The 26,574-nt window shown below is 40.0% G+C and overlaps 6 protein-coding genes and 1 long non-coding RNA gene across 7 annotated transcripts; 4 read left to right on the top strand and 3 right to left on the bottom strand.

Annotated features, from left to right (window-relative positions):
- Window positions 1-502: 502 nt before the first annotated feature.
- Window positions 503-6,928, bottom strand: LOC125287479. Its single transcript, XR_007192369.1, has 3 exons — window positions 6,850-6,928; window positions 1,999-2,080; window positions 503-585 (listed from the first exon to the last, which is right to left on the bottom strand). It is a non-coding gene; the product is annotated as an uncharacterized LOC125287479 (long non-coding RNA).
- On the top strand, window positions 598-4,512 carry aqp8a.1 (aquaporin 8a, tandem duplicate 1). Its single transcript, XM_048233337.1, has 5 exons — window positions 598-1,352; window positions 1,959-2,085; window positions 3,295-3,509; window positions 3,803-3,937; window positions 4,088-4,512. Exons 1-5 carry the CDS (start codon window positions 946-948, stop codon window positions 4,128-4,130), a joined length of 927 nt encoding a protein of 308 aa, XP_048089294.1. The 5' UTR covers window positions 598-945; the 3' UTR covers window positions 4,131-4,512.
- A 763-nt stretch (window positions 6,929-7,691) lies between the features above and the next one.
- On the top strand, window positions 7,692-9,640 carry aqp8a.2 (aquaporin 8a, tandem duplicate 2). The gene is made up of 5 exons (XM_048233526.1): window positions 7,692-8,248; window positions 8,426-8,552; window positions 8,695-8,909; window positions 9,248-9,382; window positions 9,559-9,640. Exons 1-5 carry the CDS (start codon window positions 8,001-8,003, stop codon window positions 9,599-9,601), a joined length of 768 nt encoding a protein of 255 aa, XP_048089483.1. The 5' UTR covers window positions 7,692-8,000; the 3' UTR covers window positions 9,602-9,640.
- Window positions 9,641-15,481: 5,841 nt separating this feature from the next.
- Window positions 15,482-15,935, bottom strand: LOC125287365 (hemoglobin subunit alpha-like). Its single transcript, XM_048233133.1, has 2 exons — window positions 15,800-15,935; window positions 15,482-15,708 (listed from the first exon to the last, which is right to left on the bottom strand). Exons 1-2 carry the CDS (start codon window positions 15,892-15,894, stop codon window positions 15,483-15,485), a joined length of 321 nt encoding a protein of 106 aa, XP_048089090.1. The 5' UTR covers window positions 15,895-15,935; the 3' UTR covers window position 15,482.
- A 1,626-nt stretch (window positions 15,936-17,561) lies between these two features.
- On the top strand, window positions 17,562-18,429 carry hbbe2 (hemoglobin beta embryonic-2). The gene is made up of 3 exons (XM_048232875.1): window positions 17,562-17,681; window positions 17,904-18,126; window positions 18,222-18,429. The coding sequence occupies exons 1-3, from the start codon at window positions 17,590-17,592 to the stop codon at window positions 18,348-18,350; spliced, it is 444 nt and encodes a 147-aa protein (XP_048088832.1). The 5' UTR covers window positions 17,562-17,589; the 3' UTR covers window positions 18,351-18,429.
- A 2,273-nt stretch (window positions 18,430-20,702) lies between these two features.
- Window positions 20,703-21,468, top strand: LOC125287355 (hemoglobin subunit alpha-2-like). Its single transcript, XM_048233078.1, has 3 exons — window positions 20,703-20,867; window positions 20,972-21,179; window positions 21,301-21,468. The coding sequence occupies exons 1-3, from the start codon at window positions 20,773-20,775 to the stop codon at window positions 21,427-21,429; spliced, it is 432 nt and encodes a 143-aa protein (XP_048089035.1). The 5' UTR covers window positions 20,703-20,772; the 3' UTR covers window positions 21,430-21,468.
- Window positions 21,469-24,702: 3,234 nt separating this feature from the next.
- zgc:163057 (Hemoglobin subunit alpha-D-like) lies at window positions 24,703-26,262 on the bottom strand. The gene is made up of 3 exons (XM_048233284.1): window positions 25,905-26,262; window positions 25,402-25,606; window positions 24,703-25,141 (listed from the first exon to the last, which is right to left on the bottom strand). Exons 1-3 carry the CDS (start codon window positions 25,994-25,996, stop codon window positions 25,013-25,015), a joined length of 426 nt encoding a protein of 141 aa, XP_048089241.1. The 5' UTR covers window positions 25,997-26,262; the 3' UTR covers window positions 24,703-25,012.
- Window positions 26,263-26,574: the final 312 nt, after the last annotated feature.

Below are 26,574 nucleotides of genomic sequence, written 5' to 3'. Positions count from 1 at the left end.
AGTTATTTTATAGCTTGAATTTCCCCTTGGGGATCAATAAAGTATCTATCTATCTATCTATCTATCTATCTATCTATCTATCTCCCTATCTCCAAAGCCAGTGCTGGATAAACAAATAGCGTGCGTGTGACAGAGGAAAAGTGCTTTGGTGTTGCTTTAATAAGGGACATATAGCATATCCTCTATGTAGGTCTCTCAATGTATATAATGACTATTCAGTATGAACTACTATAGCTAATGGATGATACTATTGATGAGGTCAAATGTGGCCATATGTACTTTGCGTGTGGCAACATGCATGCTTTAAAATCATTTCAATTGCTTGGAGGGATTTGCATGCATACGACAGGAATTGAGGCCATTGTAGAGCACAGGCCAGGCACAGCAGAGGAAATGTTTGAGTCTCCTTCTGTAGTAAACCTCACAGACCCAGACTTCCTGATTGGCAGATGCTCCCCTAGTGCAGGGGGAGTCTTTCTCTTGAAATGATACTGACCTGCCAAGGTCTCCTTTAGTCATATATGGAGTTGGAACCTCCACAGTGTGCAAACTGGACTGAACCTTCCAACAGTAGTGAAAGGAAGCCTAAAAAAACAAAAATATGTAAGCCATATCAGAACTGTGTTGAGTACTGTGGTCTTAGTATGGTGTGGCATCAAACCTCTAACTTGTTTAGTAATCTTGTATTTTGATGTAGCTCATGGAATTTACCTTACAGAAGGGTGTTAATTGTGGGTCATAAATATTGTTGGCTGTATTGCTTCAATTGTCTCTCAGAGCGTAACATAAAATGTGATGATACCATATCTGTTTAATAAGTCATTTGGATAAGACGATAAGCTATCTCTCATGAGTTATCTCACTTGTTGTTGCACTTCATACTCTGCTGCCCCACTGCTCGCTGTTGCAATGACCAACAGTGTATAACGGTTTGGGTCAAACATCATGGAAACAGACCACTCCTGCTACCCTCCATCCAAAACTGCCCCCTCCTCCCCCCTCTGGTGGACCTTTATCAGCACTGCCCCCCGGTATCTGCCTCAGTCTGACTCTCGTCCACGAGCCCAGCAACACCTGCAGCAGGACAACATGTCTGTAACCGAGTCTAAGACGGAGAGCTTTGACATGGCCAGTACGGAGGCTGAGAACACGGCCAGAGGAAGGAATAACGTTGTGGGCATTTTTGAGCGCTATGTCCAGCCCTGTCTGGCGGAGCTGCTGGGCTCAACTCTGTTCATCTTTGCAGGCTGCTGCTCTGTTATTGGGAATGCAGGCATCAGTGGCAGCGTCCAGCCTGCGCTGGCACATGGCCTGGCACTCGCCATTGCCATTGTTATCTTTGGGGAGATCAGGTAGGAAAAACAATTGGCCATGATTGCTTCTTTATCCCAGTTTCCTTGAATTTCCCCTTGGGGATCAATAAAGTATCTATCTATCTATCTATCTATCTGTCTAAATGAACAACTTTATGTGATTTGAAGTAACTCAGGCGGCTACAGTACCGTACATACTATATATAGCATGTAGTATAAGATTGTGGCTTTATCTGTTGTTGTTTTTCATTATTAAAATTGTTTAATGATATCATGTTTTTTAGATGTTGTCACCCCCTTTCTACTGTAAAAACTACTCGACCATTAATGTCATCAATGTACTTTACCATGTCAGTGTTGTTATTCTTAATGTAGATACAGTACATTGTTTTTAAGCATTTCTTAGCAATGTGCTATATTAATAAATAATCTGGTGTTGACAGCTCTAAATTTAAACTGACTTGTTAGGTGATGCCCTGACATGTGTAATTTATTTAGCTAAAGATGTCTGTTCATAATGTTATTTACCTCAGGAACTGTGCCTTCCCTCTCAGGATAATGTCCCTTTATGTGTACAGTCTCTGACATTATGTGATATAAGGTCCAAACCTGCTCATCATCTCCCTAATGGATGTGTTTTTGTAGTGGTGGGCACTTCAACCCAGCTGTGTCTGTGAGTGTCTACCTGGTCGGGGGGCTGGAGGTGATCCTGCTGGCACCTTACATCATTGTTCAGCTATGTGGAGGGATGATTGGAGCTGCCTTAGCTAAGGTAAACAAAATGGTTAAACTACTTTTAGGTTCCAATTCAATATGAATTTTCATAAGTTCATGCATTTGTGACCTCAAAGATGCTGTTACATTTTCTTAACCGTATGTAGCAACACAACAAGATTATGTTTTTATGTTTATATGGCCTTATCCCTTCATAACATTGATCTATAAGTTTCCAGAGAACTGTTATGGAATGATGATTAAATTTTCAAGCAGATCTAGCCATAGGTCTATCTCATAGGTCTCCCGTTATATCCACCTGCCAATTAATAAATAGGCTATTGTCTCTCTGGGTTATAACGGGACGTATCTGCTGTGTTGAGACAACCATCAACTACACCAATCACATAAACGTACAAATGTACGTTTTAAAGTATACGTTTTAAGTTTTGATACAGATGTGTCGATATTTCTCAGGTCGGGTTTGAATGTTGGTGGACTATTCGCTGTTATAAACGTCGCACATATGGTCAGGTTAACCTACTAAACCTTTTATAGACGCAGTATGGGATTTCGCAGGAAGTCGCGTTTGTTTGTGTTTATGTTTCCATTTATTAGCAGACGGTTTTGTGCAAAAAGAAAACCCCCATAGGCTACATTATATTAGCCTGGGAATACCCAGACCTTCACAATTGTTAGGAGTGGGTCTGGAAAAGGTTCATTGACTTATGACTTCCATCAGGGGCGTAACTAGCAGTAAAATTAAACTTAAATTGGCACAGTAAACTTTTACCAAATCGTTTCAAACGTTTAGCAATCTTGTAGGCCTAAACGAAGTTTTAAATGCCGTTCTTTACTCAATTCCCAAAAAATGCACTCCATGCCGATTAGCGATTGTATGCGTGCCCATTGGAAATGGGCTTCAATGGCCTCTTGGCCAGACTGACCTGCCGAGCAGATCCCAAATTTGCGGAAAGGTCGTATGGGTATTCCCAGGCTAACACTTTAACCAAGGACCAAACGAGACGCCAGAGAGGTAGCTCACCCTTCCTTATAGGCTAGGTCAGAGAAATTCCACGCAGGGGTTCGTTTTGTTTGAGGCAGGTTTTTTTTTTTACAGGGAATGGGCAGCTAGCGGTAGTGAAGAGAGCTTAAAATCGCGTAAAATCCCTGACAATCTGCGCCATAACCAAAGTTTTAATCCTGTTTTGTCATCGCAAAAATGATCTGTTCCCAAGGTAATGAGATATCTTCTTGTTCTCTTCAGTTAATATTTCCTGATGAGAGTTTTCAGTTTGCTACCGGAGCCGCGTTCAACGCAGTTCAGACCAACGCAACCATCGGACGGGCAACTGTCGCTGAGATGTTAATGACTTTAATCCTGACCTTGGTGGTCTGCATGGGCGCTATAAATAAGAGGACGCGGAGTCCCCTCGCTCCGTTCTGCATAGGTCTGACGGTGACTGCCAATATCCTCGCTGGGTAAGTAATTTCCAAGTCCTCAAGGGGGCGCTGGAGCTTCAAATAGAGTTGTAGGCTAATGTCCTAATGTGCACCTATACCTTAGATGACACATAGACTTTATACTGTACTAAAATAGCTCTCCGTGTGAGCACGTCTGTCACGTTGATTCCTTGTGGTGTTGTGCTGACTGATGCAAACGCAATTGCCCAATAGTTACAAGCTTACGCAGTTGTCTGCTCTGATGTTCTTTTTTATTTGATTGAGGCACTTGTAACTAGGCCTATAACAAAATATACGTCATCCTTCTTTAGAGGAGCAGTTTCTGGAGCTTGTATGAATCCAGCCCGAGCTTTCGGTCCAGCTATAGCAGCAAACTACTGGACCTATCACTGGATTTACTGGGTCGGACCGTTGGCGGGAGCTCTTTTGACTGTCTCTTTTGTAAGGTAGGATAGACGCACATGCCTACTGTTTTACGCATAACATTTTGGGTAACTAAGTAATGCATGTCTTTATTAAATGCATGTAACACACGGGAGCAGATATTGATGGCAAATGTTTGTCTCATGTTCTCTTTTCATTGTTTTGCTTCCTAGATTGCTGATGGGTGACCAGAAAACACGTCTTATTTTGAAATAATTCAGATGGAACCTGGATTTACTATTTGGCTATCTGAGATGTAATCTTTGAAAAAACAGTGTATGATATTAGAATAAATTCTTTTTTATATTGCATTTTTTATACGGACGCCTAGAGTAGGCTATGACTACGTTATGACTATGTTAGATATTACCTTGATGATTTAAGCAGATAGGTGACCAAGGCCTTGGTAAGGTATCTGTTGCCTGTGCTGTCAGTACAATTTGCTATGTGCTATTTGCCAACATGTTACTGGTTGCACTTCAGACATCAGGTGTTACATTTTGTTTTGAAAATAACTTTAAATGTATTATTATCCTGTTTAGATTGATTGTACTTAACAATAAATATTTGAATAGTAAAAAAAGTCCTGGAAATAACTTGGCAACAAAGTTTACTGTTTCGAAGGTCACCTATGCAAGATAACAGTCTCTGTGATATTAAAAAGTTCAGATTTTGTGAAAATCACAACCCAACATAACCAGAGACTGATGCAGCAACAGCGCCCTCCACATTTAATGGTGCATTTACTGTATATCTTTCTTTTTTTTTTACAATGAAACCAATGTTCTAATTAGTCTATTATTAACATGTTTCATACACTATTTGCAACACTGCATTTCGGCCTTTGCTTTTGCCTTACCGAAACAGATACGCATGCCAGTTGTGTATCCACCACCTCCAAAGCTGCTGTCAGATTATGTACCGAGGACACAAGTTTCCAACTGTGTATCAACAACACTCAATAACAGTTTATGTGATGTGTTAATCACAATATTTCTTCCCTAACAATTTGACAACAGTTGTGGCTATTCAACTAGCCCGCTTGCTTTTAAGATTCTGGCTGAGCAGTGTGCACCTGCTTCTTTAGTTGGGTTTTGGGTTGCCAGGTTTTCTGACAAAAAGGTTTAAATTGAATGTAAATGATTGTGTATGTGACGAGTGTATTTATCAATCTGGCAACCTAGGAAATGTCAGACTAACAGAAAAAAAGGACTGGATCAGTGATTTTAAAATTAAGTTTGATTGTCATGCAAATTACGGGAGTTTTCCGGGAGAAATAACAAAACTGGTGGGCTGATGACCTTGAAATATGCGAGAACCCCGGAGAAAATAGTAGTGTTGACAGGTCAGGTATGCCACTGTATTATATAACAGACCAGTTTTCTCCTGTAATATCTCAACTTGGAGAACACAAAGCAGGGGGTTTGAGAGCATTCCTCAGAGTCATCCAGATTCGTTGGTCCTCTCTTGTGCATTCTATTCTTGAGCTCAACACACTTGCATTCTTTGAGTTCAGATCCGGAAACTGAGATAACCATGGCAGAAACCTTTTCGCATTGATCTGGACATACATTTCGATCACTGACCTGCTGAATAACCCAGTCATGACCCACGTTTTAGTGTCTTGCAGAGGCACCCAGATTTGTATTTACAATGGCAAGGTCTGTTATGGAGCTCATGACTCTTACCATCCTTCACTGTGTGTTGTAGGAGCAAGACAGGCTACATATACATGAGTACTTTTCTAGGCATGCTTGTAACAGTTCTATTTGATTGGAACATCTTTCATTATTGTTTTAACGTAAACATGGGCATTTCCAGGCAAGTAGGCCTACACCTGTTTTTATACCTTAAAGGTGCTCTAAGTGATGCTGGGTAACGTCACTTCTATTGACTTTCAAACAAAACAGAGAGCTAGCTCGCTACTTCATCCCCGTCCCTCCCGTGCTGCTCCTGTGCAATTGAAACTCCTAAACGGTATTTCGTTTGTGATTTGCTGGTACAGTGTGTTATGTTTTTATGGGCTAGGTTTGCCCAGGTTGTTTTTGTTGCCGTTTTTGGAGCCTGGGCCCAGGCTGTCCACAGAGATCGCGTTTTTTTTACAGTGTGCTGGACACAGACAGCTAGCGGTTAGTTTGGTGATGTTTGCAGTAAATGACATGAAATGTTTTAGCCTAAAAAACGCGTGGCGTCGCTTAGAGCACCTTTAAAATGTTTACCTCGTCGGCTCTCCTAAAGATATCACCTAGCCTGGTTAGTATGTGAGCACTAATGAGCCACTGGGATTCATTTTTGACTAATATTTGTGTATACAGGGAGGGTAGGAGTCAAGGCCGTAGCCAGGATTTTTAAATTACCGAGGTCAGCGACATCGCCAGAAATTTTGGGCCCCCCGTTTGTTTATAACTTGAGCCAATACACTTTTCCACAAATTCCATTTTTTAGATGCACCTCAAGAGCCTTTTCCCAAATTGGCTTTGGATATTTAGACCGGACCCTGCTCCATCTGTAATTAGGAATGCTCTGCTTCTTCATCAGCATAGGGAATGTTGCATTTATAAATTGCAGGGTCATAGGCTGCAGAGCTTATAGGCTACCTTCTCACTCACTTGGGAGGGCCCTTCATCATTTCCCTCTATTCTCTTCTTTATCCTCAACTGCCTGATTTCTTTCTCCTGTATCTTGTGTTGGATTGCTTAAAACAACAAATCTCAATAATGTATATCATTTGAAAATGTTACAGTATGTTTGGGCCATGTGATAATATCCACCACACCATTAATTATCCATCCTATATAACATTAATAGAGCTTCAGTTTCAGTGCAGGTTAGCTAACTGCATCTCCACTGAATTTCAACGTAACATTTTCATTACAGGTTAGCATCTCAATAGCCATATTACAGCTGTACTGTATTCGACCATTATCTTTCTTACCTTCCCTCCTTCTCTTTGTCTGCTCAACTTCTTCTGGCTTTCCAAACATTAACTTTGTTGCAGCCTTTGTATAGGTCAGGTGAACGCCTTCTGACAGAAATGAACCAACCGTCAAGTTAATTTATTTTGGATAATGGATTTATATTGACGTTTATGTGAGCTGCGTTGCGTTTGTTAAATAGCCTAGTTTATTGGCACAGTCCACGATAACCGAGTCGACGCTACTTTTGTTTTGACATGTCAGAGGTAGCCTATCTGCAACGGCGTGTCACGTGATGGTACGTTAATGCAAGGATAATTGTCTCGTCGGATATTCGTAGCCTACTTAATAACTTAAACGAAACTTGAAGAAAATACCGAGGACATGACCTCGGTGTCCTCAATGGTAGCTACGGCCATGGTAGGAGTAGGCTATGTCAAAAGTTGAAGAATAAACTATTAATAGGGAGATAGTAAACTAACATCTCAAGTTGGAAGACGTACACCTCCAGGACATCTACTGCGCAATGTCCCAACCCACTTCTTTCCATGCCAGCATAAGATATTTTTTTAAGATATTTTTTTTATTAGAAAGATTCAAAGTTCAGCAGAGATGAAAAGGTCAGCAACATTTTATTACTCTCTGGGCATGGGAGGGAGTGAAATACAGACTTGAAAGAAAAGATAACCAATACCTCTAAAGACACTCTTCATAACTTTAGCCTATAATGTATAATACAGCTTACCATAAAATGGTGTTGTTTTGTGTGGGCTATTTGTTTTTTGAAAAACAACAATATTGGTTCGACACACGACACACATCACCTGTCGATCAGCAGTCATATTAATACATGGAACTTTTTTCCAGTGGACAAATGCATCTGATCTGAACAAAAGTGCAGTCGTATGCTGGTATTTAGCAATTGATTGAATTGATGCAATTGATATACTTTTGATGGTCTTCTCCGCATCAAATGTGCAACTTGACCTTCGTCACTTATGATTTCTTGTTGGCAACGCTCTTTTCCACAACTGGGTTGAACAGGTCTCTCTGGACAATCTAGGTCAAGGTGATAATGAGGCAGTGGCCTATAAATTGATGTTCTAATGGGATCAGATATCAGTCAGCCAAACACTGACGACTAGACAGCACAGGTAGACTACGCTTGACCATGGAAGAGAAGGTTGAACTCAGCGAGCTCGAGAGACCCTTGAGGGGTAACAAAAAGCCAGCGAGACCTCCCAACATGTTCGAAAGAATAATACAGCCATGCCTCGCTGAAATAGTTGGAACCACTTTCTTTGTTTTCATCGGATGCGTCTCCGTGATCGAGAACGTGCCCGCCGCGGGAAGAGTGCAACCAGCGCTTGTGCACGGCTTAGCGGTGGCAGTCATGGTGGCATGCATGGCAGAGATCAGGTGCGCATGGAAACTAATGGTTCTTTAAGGCTAAATTGTGATATTTGTAGGTTACAAACTCTGGTAATACAAACCGCTACAAACTGGAATAGCAGAAGTGTTTGGCGTTGCCACTGGTTAGATCTGCGTGTGTGAGTGAATATATGTCATATAATATGAGGTACTTGTTTTCCACAGTGGATCTCACTTCAACCCCCCCTTCACCATTGCCATTTACCTGTGTGGAGGCATGCAACTTACAATGGTGATTCCATACTTGGTCAGTCAGTTGATTGGAGGGGTACTTGGGGCTGGAATGTCCAAGGTGAGTCATGCAAAAATCATTTTGCAAGATCAGCTAAAACACATTTAATTTACAGAAATAACCATTAAGTTATGCACAAGATTTTTACTAGGTCCCCATTATTAATGGTCCTATGCTTAACATGCAAACATGCATTTCTCAGCTGATGACATCTTCTGAGAACTATTTGAATGCATCCGGAGCAGCATTTGACATCCTCAAATCAGATGACCAGTTGAAGGGAGCTCTGTGCGGGGAGATTTTTATGACTTGTCTGGTTACCATGGTGGTCTTGCTTGGTGCTGTCAATGAGAAGAGCAAAAGTCCCATGGTCCCTTTTATGGTGGGCTGCACAGTCATCATCAACATTTTGGCAGGGTAAGTTCAAGGACTGGTTTGACAGTACCTATACTTCACTGTTCTGCACATAGATTTAAAAACATCACCTACTCAATAGTTCTCTGAATTTAAGGTGTCAGAAATACGGTGGATTACAGTTCTGTTGCCCTCCGTATATCATCTAACCACTGTGTGTGTCAGTTTTGATTGTCACAATTTATGTCTCATCCACATTACTCTTGTACGACAAATGGGTGTTATTCTCTGACCAGGGGCTACTGTGGTTGACAAATGGGTGTTATTCTCTGACCAGGGGCTACTGTGGTTGACAAATGGGTGTTATTCTCTGACATGTGCTACTGTGGTTGCTGTTGCAGTGGAGACGTCTCCGGGACGTGCCTGAACCCAGCCAGAGCTTTAGGACCTGCGGTGATGGCTGGCTACTGGAGCTACCACTGGGTATACTGGATTGGACCATTATCAGGTGGCATACTAGCAGCAGGCTTAGTCAGGTGATTGATACTGTGATTTCTTCTTGTTATATTTCAGGGAAATGTACATAAATAATCTGCCAATGTTACTTTATTCTGAATAAATATAGGCTTTGATATTAGGCAAAATTGTTTCAGAATAAACACATTGGATGGATGTGCCAAGCAAGGCTACATAATTTGTATTTGTTTTCTAGGGTTTTCCTTGGTGATGAGAAGATACGGCTTATAATGAAATGAGACCCATGGGAAATATATTAAAGATGCATTTTTTACAGAGACCGTTTTGAGAGTTTATTTGTACTGTGTGCATTCTTTGGTACTGCCATACGAGAATCTATCAGCTATTCTTTGTTGCATATCCTTTTTTCTTCCCTGGCAGTTAACCAGGTGTAGGTGAGGTATTTACCAATTGGAGGGGACCAAAGTGCTGCAGATATCTGCAAATACCTGGTTACTCATTTAAATAGCAGACAAAGGAAAATGCTGACTTGACAGTTATCCCACATCTTATTACTTTTTTTCACAAATAATTAAACCAATCCACTGTTGCTGATGATAATGAAACTGTTTTGGTAAAGTATCCCCAACCAGAAACATATTTGGTAACACTTTACTTGACAGTATCGACATAAGAGTGACATGACACATGAACACATGACACTGTCATGACACATGAACCCTAACCCTAATCCTAACCTTTAACCTTAACCCTAACCCTAACTTGTTATGACAAAAACCGAATGACACTTAATAATAGAAGCGAGTACATGTACAGAGCCAATGAAAGGCAGTTGACATCCAACCAGAAGTGCAAAGAAACATTAAATACCAAGTGCATGTAGAGTTTGGTTGTGTATGCCAGTGTTTTTCAACCACTGTGCCGGGGCACACTAGTGTGCCGTGAGAGATCATCAGGTGTGCCTCAGAAAATTACCCAAATGTCACTCACTGGTCCAGAAAAGCAACTGTTGCATCAAAGAATTTATAACCACATGCTCTCATTGATTGTATGATTGCACTATTTGTGAGATGCAGGCATTGTACAACGGGGGCCCCATAGCCAGTATTCACAGAATCATCACATATCCAGTTCATAACAACAATTAAATTAGATATAGTCACGTACAAATGAAACAGAGGGCGCTTGTTTTATTGAGCAGGTTTTGCATAGAAGCCATAATAAGGCCATATCTGTGTATTATTTGAAATTTTAGGCTATGGTATGTTTATTTTTTCTTCACACAGGATGTTAGTGTGCCGTGGGACAAAAAAGGTTGAAAAACACTGGTGTATGCAATAGAGATATAATGCACAGTGTATAGTGGATAAATACAGGTTTTCCAGATGTCTACAGGCTATGGAATATAAAATATATATATATAAATATAAAAAAATATATATAAAAATAATGTATAGTATGGGGTGTTAGCAGTGCAAGGTCATAGGTGAAACAATGTGAGTCTGTGTGTAGGAGTAAATGTAAACAGGTAAGCAGTGCAGTGTAGTCAATGTAAGTAGGTAAACAGTGCAGTAGTAAAAAGTAAACAGGTAAACTAATAACAGCTAAAGTGCAAATGCTAGACAGGAGGTGAAGTTTTGTTCAGCAGTTTTACAGCCTCTGGAAAGAAGCTGTACCTGAGGCTGCTGGTGCGGGAGCGCAGGCTCCTGTATCGCCTGCCAGACGGGAGTAGACTGGTGGGTGGCATCCTTGACAATGGATTTGGCTTTGTTTTTACAGCGTTTATAATATGTGTCGTGGATGGAGGGGAGTTGGGAGCAGGGCTCGAATTAACTTTTTGTCTTTAAGGGGGTCTCTCTATCTCATAAAAAGTTGGCACACCCCGCGCATACCCTAACAAGGCGATACAATGAAATAGCCTAGGCGCAAGTGGCGCTTTTGCGCAGTACAGTATGCGCACGGTAGGCTTAGGCTTTACCTTGACACACGCACACGACAGACATAGAATTTTCATAGAAATTGATTACTTTTAATTAATTTCAACATATTATTGATTGTAATAGTCCATATCTCATTTCAATTTCACAATACAAAGAAATAAACTAAACGATTTAGTGTGTGCCATTCTCAATTTCACAACGTAACTCATTTAAACCAGACCACCGTCTCAGATAGGCTATCCTCAGTGTCAAACACAATAATGCATGTAGTGTAACTCACACACAGGGGAAAAAACACTAACTGGCAGAAATGAATAAAGCCAGCCAAACTATATGTTCTAGTATTAGGCTAATGTGTTGAACCGTGGAAAATTAATAGACGAACAATTTTGGAGTTTGCACTGAGATATTGTCTGGTAGCCATTGAATATTCCGACATCAGAGATTGCTAACAGGTGTTTCAAAATATCTGGGATCTTTCCGGAGCTCTGAATGGCAGAGGATAGCTACAGATCATCAGACAACACAATCATTGTAGGCTGCATTATGGGCCGTAATTTATGGCTTTGTCAATCAACATAGAAGAGGTGAAGCGCAAGTTCAACAGCAAACAGGGCTTTTTAGCACGTATCAAACCATGTAGGCTAGCCCAATGAACGCCTATGCAAATAGACAAAACACTTACATCAAAGCAGGGTGACTTCTTCAGATTTGCGAGTGCTGTCAAATCGATACGTTTTGCTCATTTAGTCTAGTGGTGTGGTTGTGAAGTGTCATGCTGCGTTCAAGAGCGTATAGGTCTACGTCCCGTAGTAGCCTATATTTTAATTTAACGTCTTTAATGGTAAGAGATCGCACAGGGATGGATAATGAGCGGTTGTTTAAGATTAAATTACAATGCCATACACCTTCAGATATGAGAGACCCCCTCAGGTTTTTGACTTTGTTGCTTTCATGGGAGCCAGTCCTCACTCTATGGGAGCTCGGTTCCCTCTGGCTCCCACGTAATTCGAGCCCTGGTTGGGAGCCAATAGTCCTTTGGGCAGATTTCACTACTCTTTGTAGTGCCTTGCGATCAGCAGCGTTGCAGTTGCCGTACCATACAGATATGCAGTTAGTGAGTATGCTCTCAAAGGTACAACGGTAGAAGTCTATTAGAATCAATGTGTTATGGTTTGTAATTGAAGTTGGGCTGTGTTTTACGCTGCTGCTGAAACATCAGTTCAGCAAGATTTACAACCATGTCCCTTTTAAGACTTGCGCATTCAACCATGCTGCGTCATAGGCCAACTGCCCATAGATGTCAGCAAACACCTTTCAACATAATTTAAAGCAGGCTGTTTAGGTCCCTCCCTGCAAGAGAAGAAGGGAATTAATTTGTTAGTCCTCTATTCATTAAAGTTTTGCGCCTTTTTCAAACTGGTACTGCATTTTACAAAATGATTGAGGAAATGATCGAAATAGAATAGATAAACAATAATAAAAAAAAGGAATACAAACAGTGTAATATTTTAATGCTGATATTCTCATGCTAGTTTCACCCCTAAAAGTCTTACAAAAAGTGTTCACTCTCAGATGCCCTAAAATAACTAAAACCGCTTGACTGATCATATATTTCTGCGACGCAGAATTATAGCGCAGTCTGCCCAAGAGTACCAATTATTCCATTATTCCTTGGTCTAAATATGTTTACAGATTTTACAAAAAGTCTATGATCAGAACTTTATTCTCTTGTGATAAAACTATAGCAGGCCTACTCCAAGCATCAATTTTGGTGCATTTATTAAGGCCACGACGAATGAACGGCCATTTTCTTAAATTATACTTAAACGCAATCATTTAATGTTGGGGAGACAACATGGGTAAAAATATTTACCGTCTAAACTAAACAATCCAGCAAACATTTGCATATATAAATAGCAGGTGGGTACTTAATAAAAGAGACAAGAGGAGGGGTGGTGAATGTGATACAGGTTGGAATGCCCATAGGCACATACGGTGAAATGCACATATCTACAGCTACACTGTTTCGGCTGACGCTAGGAATATACTTGCTACACGTATGCGACCTGCAGCATACGCAGCCAAAACGCATGATATTGCATGCACGTCTTCTTGCGGATCTCACGTTACCTCGCGTTGACGTGCGCGACCGACGCACCAAATGAACGCAGAGGACTGTGATTGGTCGACTCGCAAAACCTTTAGTGACGGTGCCTGTTCAGCGGCTCACGTGGACCGTCTGATTTCAGCGAATGCCCACGCCCATATCTTTCACTTGCCAACTGTTATCTCTGCAATTTACGCACGTCGCCAAGTACCTTTGCGCACGAAAGGAAACAATCAGCAGACCACTGATTCAGGAGCAGATTTGAATTTCCACACATATACACTCGTTTATAACAGATTATATAATTAAATGCATTTCAAATAGTCGCATATTCCACAGAAAAGCATTAGAAAGTATTTTATTCCATTTGCAAAAATGCACAGAAACGTCCACACAAAAACCAAACATTTTAAAGATTCCCAACTCTAACTCCGAACCAGTTTTAAAAAACGGATTTCAATTTCAATAGAAATGTCCAAATTACACTTTACATGATGATGTTGAAATCTGAAAGAAAGGTATGTTATTGAAATGAAAGGCAAGGCAAGGTCACCAAAGACAAACATCTAGGCTAATAAAGTCAATGTCAGCTTTATTGTCAATTTCTTCACATGTTCCAGACATACAAAGAGATCGAAATTACGTTTCTCACTATCCCACGGTGAAGACAAGACATATTTTGCCAATTTAGGTCCACAGACAAACATAACATTCAAGTAAACAAAAAAGTAAGTAAATAAGTAAATAAGAGGGCACATATAATAATGAAAAAATAAGAGCAGCAAAATTTGGTTGAAATTGTGCATAGACAGTCAATAAAATACTAGTGCAAAGTCAGGCCAATAAAAGGCTTGGGTAGTTCTGTTTGACCTAAGTAAGAAAGAAAGTGGCATAGTGGTGCAAGTTATGTAAGAGCAGCAGAAGTGTTGTGTTTTCAGGACAACAACACCAAGTTGTAAAGTGTACAAGTGTGCAAGTGTGCAAGTGGAGTAGTGCAGGCGGCCATTTTGGGTCCAATGTCCAGGATGTTATGTAGCTGAGGGTGGAGGGGGGAGAGGAGGGAGAGAGTTCAGCATCCTTACAGCTTGGTGTATGAAGCTGTTGGTGAGTCTGGTAGTGCGGGAGCGCAGGCTTCTGTACCTCTTCCCAGAGGGCAGTAAATCAAACAGATTGTGAGCGGGGTGACTTGCATCACTCACAATTTTGGTCGCCTTGCGGGTGAGGTGGGTGGTGTAAATGTCCTTCAGGGAGGGGAGTGAAGCACCAATAATCCTTCCAGCTGTGTTCACTATGCGCTGCAGGGCTTTCCTGTTGTATTCAGTGCAGCTTCCGCCCCACACAGCGATACAGCTGGAGAGGATGCTCTCAATGGTGCCTCGGTAGAATGTGGTCATGATGGCTGGTGGAGCACTTGCTCGCCTGAGTTTCCTCAGGAAGTACAGGCGGCGCTGAGCTCTCTTCGCCAGTGATGCTATAAAAGCATCTTGCTAAATTACATAAACATAAACAGAGGGATGCCAGTATTTACATCTGTGATGATGTCATTGTGGTATGTGGGATGGAGTGGGTCGCACCCACAGGAGGAGTGGGCTGTGGTCACGTCCTTACACTTATTAAGTGACTTATCATGATCTCACTGTTTTTACGGATGGACTGACAGGACATGCACAGTATTGAGCATGTGTCACCTCAAGTCGTATAGTTGATAAAACAAACATCCAAATTCACAACCAACATTTGACATAACCTTTATACATTTACAAGATATATGCGTGCAAGCGCTGTGCCTTCATCTGTTGACCATTGTCCTCTCATCTACATGTGTTGTTTTTATGATTGCCACATTACATGACATCGTTGTCATGGTATAATTTCCATTATTAACAGGTACCAGTCACGTAAAAACACAACGAAACCAAAAGGTTGTTTTGATCTCTATTTTTTATTTCATATTAGACATTAAATGTCTTTATTCAAGATACAAATCACTGCAGTTTAGCGATATTTGTCGGACAGTGCCAGGGCAACCTTGGAGAGGAATTTGTCCTCTCTTGTAATTAGTGTGTTGCTAGCATATAAACATATGCCACTCTGTATTTTTGTAGAAGATCACCTAAAATACTTTACCTTGAAGTTTGCGGGATCCACCCTCAGCTGAAAGGCATGGAGCTCGCTGAGAGTGAGCAGGCCATTTAAGAGGTCATCTATGTTCTTCACAGCGAGGTCAACTCCTAACATCACCTTCTTGCCATGCGCCTTTACGCTTGCAGAGCCAGGGGACAGGTCTGGCCAATGAGAGAAGTACGTCTTGGTCTGAGGGTAGACCACTATCATTCTGAAAGACAGAAGAGAACATGACATTATTTCAGGCGGAATTGCACAATTTAACGTAAAGAAACGGACTTTGCAACACGGAGAAGCTGTACCTGGAGAGAGCGTCATTGCCAATCTCCTCGGCCTTAGGAGCAACCTTGGCCCAAAAGTCCTTCACCAACTTCTTGTCTTTAGCAGAGAGGCTCATCGTTCCACTAGGCAGTGCCAAAATGTTGGCTATGACCGGGCATTGGCACCCCTTTTATACGTTAGCTGGCATGGCGACACACCCTATAGGCCAGATGCCAGATTGAACTTTTGCCAGCTAAACTAACATTCTAGTAGATACTCCCAATAGCCAAAACATTATATTCGGTCTAATTTTCAATTATTTCAAGTAATTATTGACATATTTGTAATATGTCTCGTGTCTAAAAGCAAACGAAGATTGAATAATCTTAAATTAAGATGTCCTGCCATAGCAGAAATTACAACTCCATTGCAATAAAACCCCATATTTATGATGGCAAGCGCATTAAAAACAACCCATTTTAACTCAAGAAACCACAGAGAACCCCTCTTTTAGCATACAGTGATGACAAGTAGACTAAACTGCATAGGCCTACCCTACATATAAATAAAATAAAATGTAGGATTATAATATTGGATGTGGATGCATTCATAACTTGAATGTTTATATGATATCATACTGGCAAATATTTGCTTGAAGTAGATACATTTTGACTACATATTTCCTTACATTTTACTTGGAAATAGACTGTCAAATGAGTTAAAGGCAAATGAGAAAATACAGTAATATACTTAAGCAATAGCAGCCTGTGTTTTTTCAAACCAGTATCATTAATCTTATTGACTGCTTACATTAACTGACTCTATTTACTTAAGCCCTATAAAAAAAATCATAGATTAACTCAGAAAACGCCCTCAAATCAGGTCAATTTTTAATGTGCGTTTATATGAACTCCTTCATATGGAGCCAGTGGGAGGAGATTTGGCAAGTGACGATAACAGAAGCGTGTTCGCATGTAGTAGAGAGATAAGTTTTTGGCCCACATGTGTTTGTTGAAAGGAGGAGCAGTATCAGCCTGTGGCTTGAACAATCATGTTTGCTGAATATCAGTCCAAGTTTAAATATTGTTTGTGTTCTTCTAAGGTCTATTCATGATCGCACTCTGATTATCTAACTGAAAGACATTCTAACGAAATTAAATAAACAAGCATGGCCATCTCCACTCTGACGATGTCGCCAGTAAAATCAGCCTAAAAGTAAAAAGTAGGCTATAAATCATAGCACAGAAGAAATTAAAGATTTTCCCCACATCAAGTCTCCATTTAGACTAAAATATATCACTTTTGGTCCCTATCATGTAACTAAGGACAAGGCGCCCTAAAGTAATGCTGAAGTAGCCTATTCTTTTTCTGTGAAGGTCTATTTGTGTTCGTTTAATGTAAAATACTTCAAATTAATTAAATAGACTATGGCCTGTATGATGATGCATTATTTTACACAAATCCCACACAAACCCAAGCAATATAAAACATCCAGTCAATCCAACTTTTGCATTGATTGGTTAATCTTATACTGTAGGTCACATCATGACCTTATGGACACTATGGACAGTAAAATGTGCTTAGTCATAAATTGATATCCAAAAAAGAAGAAAAAAAAACGATTAGCCTATATTCAAACATTTTCCTCGAATTCCCCTCGTGAAAGGCGTTTCCTCACGTCCAACTTTGACAGCTTCGTGGAGAGCATCATCCAATAGATGTGACTTGTTGCCGTCAGGGAGGAGCGAGGCGATTGCATAAAAAGGATAGCGAGAGTGTGTGACAGTATGATTCATATTCTCCCCAACAAGAGAAATCATCAGACATCACCATGGTTGAGTGGACAGACGCTGAGCGCGCCGCTATCCAGGACATCTTCAGCAATCTTGATTACGAAGACATCGGTCCCAAAGCCCTGCGAAGGTAAACCCAGCAGATGTCAACGTTCATCCTCATAGCTTGATTGACTTTCACCTTAAAGCCTCAATAATGAATCTATTATTTTCTCATATGCATTCATTATATTAATGTATGGTGTCCTTGAAGGCAAGTCCCTATATGTAACTCACCTTGTGACAGCACAGCATCCATCAGGACAAAGCCCTTGATTGTTAAAAAAAAATGTGGTCATCTTTATCTTTACAGGTGCTTGATCGTTTACCCTTGGTGCCAGCGGTACTTTGGAGGGTTCGGGAACCTTTATAATGCAGACGCCATCCTTTCCAACCCCATGGTAGCGGCACACGGCATCGTTGTGCTCCACGGTCTCGACAGGGCCATGAAGAACATGGATAACATCAAGAACACTTACGCTGAGTTGAGCGTGCTGCACTCCGAGAAATTGCATGTGGATCCCGACAACTTCAGAGTGAGTTCTGCGGCAAAACTAACCTTGATATGTAAACACTAAGATCAGTATAACCAACTTGACAAACCTAACTATTGTCCATTTTCATTTTTCAGCTGCTTGCCGACTGCTTGTCTGTGGTTATTGCTGGGAAGATGGGCACTGCTTTCACACCCGAGATCCAGGCTGCATGGCAGAAGTTCCTGGCTGTTGTGGTCAACGCTTTGGGTCGGCAGTACCACTAGGCCTACATGCTTGATCCCGAAGCATAGCGAAATACATTGTCCTTACCAATGAAATTAATAAAGGTGGCATTAACCAAAATGTTCTGGTTTCGTTGTATACTTTTTGCATTTACAAAACCAACATCTTTAACCAGAATGTTAAAGCTCAGTCTTGGCTTGGTCACCGCTCCATCAAACAATACAGTGGAGCCTTTTTAAAAGACTGCTGACATCTAGACCCGTGTCTTCAGAGACTGGCAAGACTACTAGATAAAACGTTCTATAGAAATAACAGGACAAATTACAGAAAATCTAAACAATCCTGCAAAAGCCCTTTACATGTTTTGCTTCAATGCCATAAGGACCATTTTAGCATATTTGTTTCTCAATATCAATGTTATAAGAGAACACGAAATATGTACACCGTTTTTGAATAAATATAAAATGTATTTTATGTTCTGAAACCGGTGCCGTGTCAAAAGCCTTTAGGCAGGGTGCAAAGTGCAGGAGCCACCTGAAACCTACTGTATCTCCGGTGATCATCTTCATTGTATTCCCCCTTGCGAGATTGGTCATTAGCCTATAACACTGCAACAACCAATCGAATGGATGCCGAAGAGTAGAACCTGGACCAGTTTTCTTTATTTGTGTTTTTTACATTCCCTCTACTGGTTGAATTTAAATAAAGAAAACGAGAAATAAACATATATCATCATAACACTGCTAAACAACATCTAATGGGTGCTTAGACTTTTGTACAGTCTGTAGAAGTCTATCTCCTGATTTTTAAAACTACTAAACCATTTACGTTGAACTATAAGTAAAACAAAAGGATGAAAGTGAAGCGAATAGCTTGCTGCCACCATTTCATTGTCCTATAAGCCTTTGCAACACTGAGATAAGAAACTATCAGTGTTGCGAAAAGTTTTTAAATGTGTTTGTTAATGTTAGGTATTCTAAACACCAGAAGAATTTTGAAGCAAGGTTGCATCTTAGGAACAAGATATCAGTGATCTCATGTCCTGGTACCCTATATTTGTTGCAAAACTTAAATCACGTAAATTGTGTAAAACAATCACTCTCAAAAATATTGTTACTTTATTCTGACTATCATGGGGCTCCAGACTTTGTTAACACATGGGCATCTGAACACACAAAACACATTTTGATAATTTTCCTAACAATTTGGATGCACTTTATAACATCCGTGACCATGTGTATTCCTTGTCAAAAATGACCAGCCATTTGAAATGAGTGGGCGAGAAAATGGTCAGTGTATATGAAATTGAGTCACATAGATAAGTTGTGTCATCAGAGCATGGATCGAAAAGAGAAATACTTAGCCTAAACACCTTTAATTTATGTGCAGGTGATGTCCAAATCGCAATTTAGTAAATCGAATAGGTTATTCAAATTCACGGACTATGAATTCAAGATGCTTAATGTGGAGTAAGTTGTTTTCGTTATTACAAAAACGTTTTGACCGGTAATGTCTGCCTACACGCAAACATATCAACAAATTGTACCTGAAAAACACGTCAAATAAAGAATACATTTCCCTTCAAACAATTATGAAACAATTTACTTTCATTAACTTGTTACAAAATAAGACTTTGTTTTACACATCAAACATCTTACTGCAAGCACCTCCAGGGTGCAACCAGAGACTCTCTTGACAGAGATGCATAAAGCGACTACTGACTTTATTAAGATGTTGATGTAAAAAAAAAAAACATTATGTTATGTTATATTATAGTACATTATAATACAACTGTTTTATATTAGGCTGTTATATTATATCGTTTTAATGCTATTAACTTTAAGACTGAAATCCATACAACAAAGTACTCCAATGACTTAGTGGACATTTACTTAGTTATAGAGACCTATAGGCCTAGGCATTTTATTCGCTTGAACCCCATTTATTTTGTCCTCTTATTTGTTTGTGTAATTTGGTGGCATGTTGCTTGTAATCCAGAGGCGATAGGCTACACATTCAGTTATCTATAGTTTTAGGCGCAGTGTGAATCCATCCATATATTGGGTAAAAGCACAGTGTGATGGACACACATATAGGCACACCGAACAACACACTTTTTGCGCAGCTATACAACAGCAAAAAAACTGCTGATTGTGCATTTCTAAAACTGACTTGTCTAAGTTCAGTGAGTTATCTCTTTAGATGATGGACTATATTTAGCTGGGTGTGATAAGAAAAGTGCTCCCTCGCCCTTTCACAGAAATCTCCTTTATTCACCCCAAGCTTGTCCTAAAAGATAACTATCCCAAATGCAGCCAATTGAGGGAGAGAACACAGAGGTGGAGCATCCTGACGAGTTAGGAAACTCTTTCAATAAATAGAACCCACGCACAGGGCTTCCATCAGGTTCCCTCAACAGCTCGAATCGCTTCCAGCATCCTCATACGCAAAGAAGTTGCAAGAATGAGTCTGACCGAGAAAGAGAAGACCGTTGTGAGGGACTTCTTTGGGAAGATTGTTGCTCGGTCCGACGACATTGGAACTGAGTCTCTCACGAGGTAATGATTATTTCATTAGCTACTACGTTTAAATTCGACCATGTTTTTACTTTGTAACACGATTAAATATTCCTGCTAACACTGAATGTACCATTCACCAATAGACTACTGGTCGTGTATCCTCAAACGAAGTCTTACTTCGACCATTGGAAGGAGACGACTCCTTATTCCGCTCCGGTAAGGAAGCATGGCATCAACGTCATGGGAGGCATCTACGAGGCCGTCGGTAAACTGGACGATCTCAAAGGGGGACTGCTGACCCTGAGTGAACTTCATGCCTTCATGCTCAGAGTGGATCCTGTCAACTTCAAGGTGAATAAAAAAGATGGACCATACACGCGCCACTGATTCATTTCCACATCATGAAAGTAGGATTAATATTTGATTTCATGAGAAAGAGTGAATGACTTGATTTCGCTCGTCTTCTTTTCAGCTCTTCACAAATTGCATCCTGGTTGTACTGAGCATGCTCTTCCCGGACGACTTCACCCCCCAGGTCCATTTGGCTGTTGACAAGTTCATGGCTCTGCTGGCTCTGGCCTTGGCAGAAAAATACCGTTGATCAGTATGCTTGTGTACTCGAGTGAAATAAAGAAGTTCAACGATGCAAACTGACGTTTCGTGTGTGGAGTCTTCTAATGTTGTGTGAATCATTATAGCCTGCTTCAAACCTCCTAAATGCACGGTGAGATAAGAGAAGTAGTAGGCCACGCTGAAAACTAACAATAATAGGCTACATCAATTAACGGGTCGACACACAAATCGTAACACCCCCAATTATCACCACTTTTGTTCAGAAATTCTAAAACAACGATGTTTTTTAACACTTCAAAATAACATTTGCTAAATGAACCTTACATTTTTCAGTAACCATAGGTGTGTAGATTTGACCAAAATCTGGTTTGGTCCTTAACGGGAGCATTTACTGCCTGAAATATCCGATTTTGTTTACCACGCTCGGAGTTATAGTGCTGGCCTGATGGGTTGCCTATTTATGCCGTTTCAACGGCACATGAACGGTTAGACCGAGAATTCTCGTTATAAAATTAAAATTCCACTGGAGCACCAAGCGGTTGTGTACACGCAGCCTTACAACACTGTATGCAGCTCTTCGAGTCACGGTAAAATGTCATTTTTGGTACATAGCTAATTTAGATACACTTATGGTGTGGGTGGTTGCGTTTCTTTAGGAGTCCGCCGTCTTGGTTTGTATAGAAATGCGAAAATACGGGACCGACGGTAATAGGGGGAGTTCCGAAACATGTTTTCATGTTATGTGGCTAAACTCATTCTGGCATCTTGTTGCTTCGGCGTTTCATCTTGAACAATTTAAATGTACAGCAGTAAAAGTGGGACATTTCGTTGACAATATCATGTCACATTGTACATTTTCCACACGGGTAAACAGTTCTGTGTTGTTAAAACAAAAAATCAGTGAAATGAGAAAAACACAGCCTATAGGAAAAGTTATAGGTTTTCTAGTGTTGCTATAGCTTTATACGTCACTTAAGGAAATGTATACTTTCCCCAGAAGCAGCAACAATACAGAGAATAATTGAGTCATATATTTCACGTGGACTGTAAAAGGTACGATGACTCCCCAAACAACGTTTTGTCACTTGGGAGGTGCAACGTTTCAGCACCACGGACAGCGCGGATTAAAGATCAAACCATTCAGCACCTGTGTACCGGACAGCGCCAGTCGTATGACAGGGATGCCAGGCGACGGTCCAAGAAGGTTTATTGCTTTCCATGGAATCATTTTCTATTCTTGTTATATGCCTTGAAGAAAGTATTGAAATACACCAATCTGCAAATGTAGGCCACTTCTTTTATGAAAAAACGAGGAAAGCCGTTTACATTGATTGCAACAATTAGGCAAAATAGTGACGTTAATGTCTTCCCTGTAATGATGTGCTCCATTCACATTGTATTGGCCATTGTGTATTATTGGCCTTAATACAATGACTTCAGTGTACATGGGTCATTCCACGAAAATGTGCCATTTTGCATTCAAAATATCTAATTTTCAAAGTACTGTTTCTAAAATCTTGAAGCACCTATTTGGATGAAGTAGATTCTTACCTCTCAAAAAACATGCGGTGCCATCTCAGGCCATCTTATTTATTTATTTATTACTTAACAAATAGTCAATAGATGTATGTGTGCTATGTCAAACCTGTTACCAAAAAAATCGGTAACACTTTACTTGACGGGTGAGTTCATAACACATTCATAGCAGCTGTCATAAACTGCACATAAAGCATTCATGACTGTTTCATGAGACATGACTCAACCTTTATACCAAACCTTTCATGAATGTGGAAGACAGAACAACGACAACTTGTCAAAATAAAAGTCCAACAATCGCAAAGCAGCATTGCCGTTTTTCTCTCCAGCCTTTGTAAATATTTTATGAATATCTTAAGTCTACATCGAATGTCACTTTACTATACAAGTTGTGAAGTATTCGTAAGTTAACACTGGGAGGTAAACTAGCCTACATTCAGCTGACCTGCTGTATTTATGTAACCTGGAACGGTTAGACATAGTCCCAGTAGCAAAAGATGAGAAATCATCTGCAAAGGTTACATCATAAAACAAAAATGATTTGCTTGACCATGTTCTGGCGCTGGAGTAGCAGCCCATTGACTCAGACGTGATCAGGTAAGAGGTTTGGAACAAAAACGGCAATGCTGCTTTGCGATTGTTGGACTTTTATTTTGACAAGTTGTCGTCGTTCTGTCTTCCACATTCATGAAAAGTTTGGTATGAATGTTGAGTCATGTCTCATGAAACAGTCATGAATGCTTTATGTACAGTTTATGAGAGCTGCTATGAATGTGTTATGAACTCACCCGTCAAGTAAAGTGTTACCAAAAAATCATATATTATTATAAAATAATATGAGTGCTCTTGTAACTATTCATGAATATTACACAAATAATTATGTGTTACATAAATAATTCTGGTGTAGAACACATGAGAGGTGCATTCAAGAGAGGTTAAAATGCTGTTAAATATTTACATTTACATTTTCAATCAAATTACTTTTTAATGCATGATGTTGTGGTAACACGTTGACAAAACTAGCTTGTCCCCTTCTATCAGACAAAGTCAAAGCACTTTTCTGGTCTTTTCACCATCAATTTCCTGGAAGGCAGGTGATATCACTTCCTGAAAATGATGTAACTTTTGGCACAGTTAATTTTCTCCAAGGGGGGTTTTATCCAAAAGTAATAGGGTTGACGACAACATGGGGACAAATGTAGATTTTTTCAGAATTTTAAAAACATTCCAAATAAAATTGTTTAATGATCCATGAGCAAACACTTGAGGCTTTTTATACGTGTATTTATTTTTATGATAATTTGACTTTTTTTTATCCTAAATAGCCAGTGATACTAAACAAGTCATACCGAGGGACAAGCCATTTTTGCAGCTTTTGCAATATACCTAATACGAAAAGTGCTTAAAATCCTTTAAAAAAAGGATGAATTCTTTAAAAAATAAATAATTTATTTTTACCATTATTATATCTCCCAAAATATAAAATAATTCTGAATAAAATATTGTTAATTCAGCTTTGCAAAACACTTTAGTTTGAGGGACATTAAAATGGCACGTTTTCGTAGAATGACCCACATAGTCATTCAATATTTAATGTGCCTGTAGAGGGGGCCCTCGGTAAACTCAAAAGTTACTAGTGATACCTTCAAGCTGTGCATGTGTGTATTAATCCATCAATGTAGGCTTACACGAAGTGGCATTTCTACAGTAACTTCATATCAGAGTAAATATAGGCTATACAGAGGATAAAGCGCAGAACACCAAGCTCTTTCGAAATATTTTATTACAAAAATTGCCAGCACATTTTTCAGATTGGAAGTAAAAAGCAGTCCAGTGCATTTCCAACAGAGGTGTAAATCTCCAGAGCCAGAAAGTAAAAGTCCTATATCATGTATTGGTTCTACCTGTTCACTTAACACAGGTGATTTCACTAATTACACCTCCCAACTGACCTACATGGCTGAGGAGTTATGCTACAATAATCTGATTTTGTTAATGTTTTGAACAAATACGTGACAGGACTTATACTTTCTGAGGCCGGACGTTTACACCTCTGATTTCCATATGCGACATCCTTATCTGTACTTTTCCGCCAGCACAGCTGCAAATGCCGATAGAAACTTGTCCATGGCAGCATGTGCAATTGGGGTGAAGTCATCTTTCATTCGACATGCCAGCGTTACCAGGATGCAGTGAGATAGAAGCTGGGAGGAAAAGGTCACTCAAAATTAGAGAGGAAACAGTTATAGGAAATAGTGCAGTATTTCAGACAATACAGAGTCTAAGTCTATTTGAGTCTAGTCTTGTGTATGTAGTGTCTGTTGCCAGAAATATCTCTGCATATGGAGGCAAGACATTCAGGAAAAGTAGTTACAGATATTTAGGCTACAGAAGAGGCATCAAGACATGATAGCCTACTTGAAAATTAATGGTAACTCGTGACAACACCATACTGTATGTGCACCTTGAAATTAGATGGATCTATTCTCAGCTGGTAGGCATGGAACCTACTGAGAGGAGCCAGCGTTGTAGCAAGTGTGTTGATGTTTTTCGCTCCCTCATGTAAGGCATGCACAATCTTCTTTCCGTGAGAAAGCATCTGTTTGGATCTGGGGGTGATGTCCAGGTGAGCAAAATATGTTTTGGTCTTCGGAAATGTCGTAAACATTCTGTGGACCAATGACAAAAGGGAAATCATAAGGTCAGTCTACCTCCGTTCTCAGTAGGCTACTCATTCGTCATCCATTGCGTCATTTACACATAGCGATAGCTTAACTTCATGCTATTAATTTCATTTTTGTCCGACTTAAAACACGACTGAAAGGAAAACATTTGTACTGATAATAAAAACAATGCTATTAAAGAGTACAATCAAATAAAATATGCCCAAGGCCCATTTACTTCAACTCAATAAATATAGGCTACCAAAAATATCGGCAAGTTTTATTCACAAAAGATTGGTCTTACCTCAAGAGAGCCTCAGAACCAATATCATCCGCTATTGGAAGCATTTTGTCCCATATTATGACAAGTAGTTCTTTCTCCTTCTTTGAAAGCATCGCACTCTACCGTAAGTATGTTATATCCAAGTTATTCCTGTGTTGTTCGTGCTGGTTTGTCCTTCTAAAAGTTATTGGGCCATTTTTCAACGCGTAGAACCCCTCAGATAACTACTTGAGTACATAATTCACTTTGCATGAAATAGGGCACATAATAAGCTATTTCAATATAATTCATATATCTTTGAAATCCTGTTTTTAAAGCAGAAATTAAATAGGAATAAATAAATACTCAGTCGGACCGTGTTGTCTCCGTGTTTTCTACAGTGGACTGAATGTGGTTGTGTCACGTGGGGTCACAGCCAGCATGCGCAGGCAGAAATTATACATACGTGACTTCGTGTCTGTGGGGCCCCTCCACCAAGATGGATACAAAAAAAATGTTCACGCTCAGGCCTATTTGACATATTGCATATAGGAAAACGCAGTTGTATTGCTGTTTGTTCATATTTTGACGTGGACGGATTCATTGTGCTCTTAAATGTGCTCTTAGAATGCACTGGTGTCTGTGTATTTATTCAATTTGAGATGATTGAATATGATCATCAGGATCATTTGAAATGACCCATATTTCTGTT

This window comes from Alosa alosa, chromosome 22 (genome assembly GCF_017589495.1).
Source record: "Alosa alosa isolate M-15738 ecotype Scorff River chromosome 22, AALO_Geno_1.1, whole genome shotgun sequence".
NCBI classification, from domain to species: Eukaryota; Metazoa; Chordata; class Actinopteri; order Clupeiformes; family Clupeidae; genus Alosa; species Alosa alosa.
Note: the sequence above shows the minus strand (reverse complement) of the source record. Positions and strands in the feature narration are given on the sequence as shown.